Raw genomic sequence first — 5,385 nt, forward strand, 5'->3', positions numbered from 1 at the left:
CAAACAGCGACACATCTTAAGCTGTTGCAGCGGTGCCACCCCGTCGACGTCCGTACGCTGTCGTCCACTGACGAATTGCAGTGGTCCAGCCTACAACAAAGGCCGGGAATGGATATAAAAGGGAGCTGCGTTTTCCCAGTGTCTTTATGTATTCTATCGGTGCCTGCCCTGGGGTTGTGTCGAGCTTGAGGCATAGCTCTTGAGGTCTACGCCATGGATTACAAGGAGGTGAATGTTCCTGACGTGTACAAGGAGATCGCCCTGGTGGGCGAGGGCACTTACGGCAAGGTGTTCAAGGTGGTGGAGAAGGGTCGCTTGCAAAGGGTGCGTGCCCTGAAGGTGTGCACTTATATCGACGTCACCTCCAGTGCCTTCGACACGGCCGCCCCCCCCTTCAACCTGAACTTCGCCAGAGAGTTGTGCTGCCTTTCAAAGGTGTGCCCCCACCCCAACATCATGGCTTTTCACGAAGCGTTCATGGTCGCCGGCGTCCCGGACCTCGGCGGCAAGCGGTCTGCTTTCACTATGGACTACGTGCCGGTGACTATCCGTGATATGATAGTACAACGCACAGACAACAGGGTGCCGAAGAGCTTCGTAGCCAAGTTCTCCCGCGACGTGGCCTGCGGTCTGGCTCACGTGCACAAGTTGGGTATTATCCACAGGGACTTGACGCCAAGCAATTTGCTCGTCGAAACCGACCTGACGGTCAAGATATCAGATTTCGGCATTTCCAGGCTGGCCGACCACAACATGACCGGCGGGCTTGTCACACTAAACTACAGAGCCCCCGAGCTCCGGAGATACTGCCTGACCTACACGGTGGCCATAGACAACTGGAGCCTGGGCACGATGATAGCCGATGCTGTCGAGGGCCGGGAGATCTTCAGGCCAAGAAACACAAACAACTCAAACAACGAAGACGCAGAGCTAGCGATGTTCGAAATAGTGCGCAAGGTGGTAGACCTGCCGGGCCACAAGGACTCGGTCTTAGCCCCACACAAGGTGATACCCACCGTAATGAAGGACCCGGTCATCAAGGACGTCGTCTTTGCCCTGCTGCAGCCCGACCCCACGCAGAGGATGACAAGCCAACAGCTGCTCGACCACAGAGGATGGGGCCAACTGGCTAAGATGACGGTTGCCGAGTCGGACTGGGTCCGACTCCTGCACCAGGACCGACTCCTGCACAGGAGTCGGGACAAGTTCAGCCTCCTGGCATGCTCCTAGAGTTTTTGATGTACCCTCCTGTGTATATAATTTCTGCTTTCCCAATCCTTATAACCTTTATAATAAAGATTGCCTCTCTGTGGGAATTGCGTTTACCTCTGTCTATCTGTCTGTGCCCCCCAACCCCATTAGAACAAACACAAACACGCACACGGACACACAGGTGGTTGTTTTCAGGTTCATTGTTTATTACTACCGGTCATAGAGTACAGTCACACAGGACAGAGCCGAGTATGAGCGGCGTAGAGCCGCAAGCCTCCCCCGGTATCGTCAGGTGTACGCTTCCTATGCCGGTGAGCTACCCCACCACAGAGCGCCGACCGAGGCTGGGTCCAGGACGGTCTGGCGGATGAATTTGTCGATGTCTCTCTGAGACCCGGACAGGGTCACTGTCCCCGTTTTCACTGTCGCGGACTCGCTGTGCTTTCTGCCCGAGAGTCTGCAGATGGCCTCCAGCGTTGCCTCCAAGTTGTTGAGCCCGACGGCCTCTGCGTACTTCCGCTTGAGCATCGTGCGGCTCAGAAGGGTAGGGCACATGGAGATGTACATCTCACCCTGCGCCTCCTCGCTGAGCTCAAACATTGTATACTCGTGCATGGCCGTCCGCACGGCTACTTCAATTGTCTCGGGATGCCCGTGGCCGGCGTCACCGACCGGCGTCACGGTGATAGTCCGGAATCGATCGATCGTCTTCAGTTGTTGCTTGCTCATCAGCAAGACGTCCGACAGACCGCTCGCATCCGCGTCTCCTCCCGCCATGTAGATCAGGTCGGGCGTGAACCGGTACCTGGTCAGGGACAAGGTCGGGTCCCCACCGACCAGATCGCGGGGTCTGGCGAACTGCTCCCTGCCGGCTCTCACAGCGACCTTTAAGGGGCGGCCCTGCGCCACCTCCAACAGGACCTCATTGCTCGCGGACCCAAGCTTGACCCCGGTGTTGAAGTAGACCAGGTGCTGTGACCGCTGGCGAAGGGCCGCAAAGGCCACGAAGATCAGCAGGCTTGATGCCACAGCATACATCTCCTGGAGCTTGAAGTTGTTGTATTCTTTGGCCAGCTCCTTGTACACACCGATGCCATTCTCGAAGACCGCCTTCCCCGTCGTAAGATCAGAGAAGACCTCCGTGTCCGGTATCACCGTGATGTGCGGATAGCGCCTCTGGGCCAGGCAGGCCAGGGTCAGCTCGTCCGCCACCAGCATTGTAAAGGTGCCCGAGGCGGCGCGCTTCTCGATCGCGTCGATGCGCAGCAGGAGCGCCTGAGCCTGCGGCCGTCCCACCGACACCGTGAAGTACAGCAGGTTCTGATGCTCGTGAGGCCATCTCGGCGACGCGGTCGCATTTGCCCAGCTGCGGGCCGGCCGCGCTGTGTAGCTCGACATAATCGACGTCAAACTGCCGTACGGCATACGTCCGCGTTAATGTCAAGCTACACAGCGCGGCCGGGCCGCAGCAGGGCCAACGCGACGTCGTGTCCAATCGAAGCTCCCGGACCTCGCGGCAGACAAGGTGATATAGCTGACGTATCACAGCTCTGACAAAGCTGTAAGCCTCCGCAACTGCTACCATCCTGTGTACCTTGTACAATAAACCTCTGTGCAACCCCAGCCCCGTGTGTACGTTTGTAATAATGAGAGAGTGACACAAAGACAGACAAAAAGGCTTGCTGATCTGAATATAATTCTTTATTGTGAGAAAAGACACAGATAGGCAGAAAGGACCATCGCAGGCCAAGAATGAGAGCGGTCACAGGTCGAGATCAGAGGGTTTGAGTACAGATAATTTTACTGCAAACATGAAGATCATAGGCAGACATGAGGACCAAGAACCGGAGGCTTAACTGGGGACTCGGATCGAGTCCGAGTTAAAAGGGGGAGGACGGCATACATTGTTGCTGTTGTTTCTCCAGGTCACAGGCCAGGCCCGTCAAGTACTCAGTGACAGGTTCAGTAGCATATTTGCCGACGACCCGGGATATTCCGCGCAGTCGAGGGCATGGTGGTCGGTCGTCATACGTGAGAGGTGGTTCGGGGTGTACAGTCGGCACGAGGCCATCCTGCTCCTGGTCCGGGAGGCGAAGCCCCGGCCGCCCCGTTGCGTGGCAGTTCTTCCTCTGGTCCTGCTGATGACACCTTCCGGGCAATTCCGCTGAGCTAGCGCCTGCTCCTCTTGCCAGATGGTCTTCGTGAGGGCGAAGGCTGGTATCAGCACCTCCTGCAGCATCCACGCCTTTATGACGGGCCTGACCGCCTGGAATGCCAATATGTGCTTTCTGATGAGCCAGACCTGCCTCACCGCGGGCAGGTGGGAGACCTCCCGAAGCTCGTCGTCGATGGTCATGTCGAACATCTCCTCGACGAAGGGGAAGGGTTTGCTTTCGTCTAGCGATGTCGAGCACCGTTTCTTCGGGGTTATCATCCGCCAACGTTGCGTGTCCAGGATGCCCCGGAGCTCGGGGTAGGTGTCCGTACAACTGACGTGACCTAAGTGGCTCTGATCCGGGTACCACTTGTACCTGAGCTGGAAGCTGGGGATCTCGCCGCCTAGGCTCAAGATATCTTCTCGTAGCAGCTTGGCTGTCTGCAACAGCACTCCGGGGCTCAAGTCGGCCGTCATGACTACTCGCGAGCAGACGAGGATGCATGGGGGTGGGGGGTCAAGTGCCCCAGAACCCTTCTGGCCCTTGTATATATAGCCAGAGACAGGGTTTGTAGGAGGTTCTAGACACCGCTGCCACTCCCTGTGACAAATCTCCGGGCCTCCTGTGTTGTTAAGGCACGTGGCGTCGTCGCTGTCTTCAACAACCCTTGGCGGGTGCTACTGGGGCCGAAGTCGGCCGTCATGACTACTCCGGAGCAGGCGAGGACGGGATTTGGTCGGGTGTATCGAGTATACAAATCCCGGGTTCGTTCACCGTTACCAACACAATCACCGGTACACACCCCAGCCCACATGTGCGGCGGAGACAAATGTGTGTTATGTGGACGTTTGCGCACCAATTGGTGCATTTTTAATGCAATGTTTTTCACATTAGGCCCGGAGCGCACACGAGGTAGCACATCGGTTCATTGGCTCGGGTACATAAGCACACACCCACACAAGAGTATTTCAGTCACATCAGTGTTTATTCAGATGTACATGTCAAAAACACAATACAAACATCCTATTTGGTTTCTGTAGGATCGGTTACCAGGCCCATGAACAGCACTGTCCTCTTATCGCTCTTGTGCTGCGGCCTGGTGATCACCCACACGAAGGGCTGGTCGACCTTGAACACTTTTGGTCTTTCGGGTTTGATTCGGTAACTGAAAGAGGTTGCAAACGTGGTGACGGCTGCCGCTACCGTGCCCTCCTCGTCCACATCCACCGTGCACACCTGCGTCGTGGAACTCTCCCCGTCGGCCACCTGCACCTCCAGTTCTTGCATGGCACGGTTCAGCTGCAGTGTAGATGTGGTTTTCCACTTGGGTAACTCGACGGTGTATTCGGATGCTCTATGCGTGCTGTTAATTATCTTCAGGTAGTCTAGGAAGACTTCTGCGCCCAGCGCCGTGGATTTCAACACTTGACGCATGGTGCGCCGGTCATTTTGCTTGGGTATCAGTATGTGCATGCAGGTCTGATCATCGCCTGTGTAAGGCAAGTGCAAAACCCTTAGATGGTCTAGGTCTTCGTTCACCAGGGTCTGGGTTTCATCGGTTTCCTTACGAACCATGGTGCACACATCTCTATTACCCGCTGTTGTGCCTGTCCGGAAACCCGTAACTTTGGTGTCCTACCCATACATTTTTGTCATTGATCAGTTGTCCACAGAACCCGTATTGTTAATGCAGCACAGAATTCTCAGAGGAGACCGAGGTCTCCCGGAAGCATTTTATAAATGTGACCTAAACACCATAGAATTATGTTTTGTCAGATGCATTTTTGTCAGGGGGAGGGGGGACCACGGCTATATTATGGCAGAGCAGAGAGGGTCTCAGTTCAGAAGGAGACGGAGGCATCATCTAGTCCTACTTTAGTTTATCGTTGGTCGCTTGCACACTCTGGTCCTGGCTCACTGTTTTCATTCTTGCTGTGGCACGAGAGCAGGAGCGAGCCCATACCTCCGCGCCATCTTCACCCACGGCTGGACGTCGCAGGACGACATCTACGTAGAT

The 5,385-nt window shown here is 55.9% G+C and overlaps 1 protein-coding gene across 1 annotated transcript; it reads left to right on the forward strand.

Moving 5' to 3' along the window:
- Positions 1-213: 213 nt before the first annotated feature.
- On the forward strand, positions 214-1,230 carry LOC310771199 (uncharacterized protein; the record flags this gene model as incomplete). Its single annotated transcript, XM_083663863.1, has 1 exon — positions 214-1,230. The coding sequence occupies one exon, from the start codon at positions 214-216 to the stop codon at positions 1,228-1,230; it is 1,017 nt and encodes a 338-aa protein (XP_083519989.1).
- Positions 1,231-5,385: the final 4,155 nt, after the last annotated feature.

This window comes from Poromitra crassiceps, assembly GCF_964638095.1.
Source record: "Poromitra crassiceps genome assembly, contig: HAP1_SCAFFOLD_421, whole genome shotgun sequence".
NCBI classification, from domain to species: domain Eukaryota; kingdom Metazoa; phylum Chordata; class Actinopteri; order Beryciformes; family Melamphaidae; genus Poromitra; species Poromitra crassiceps.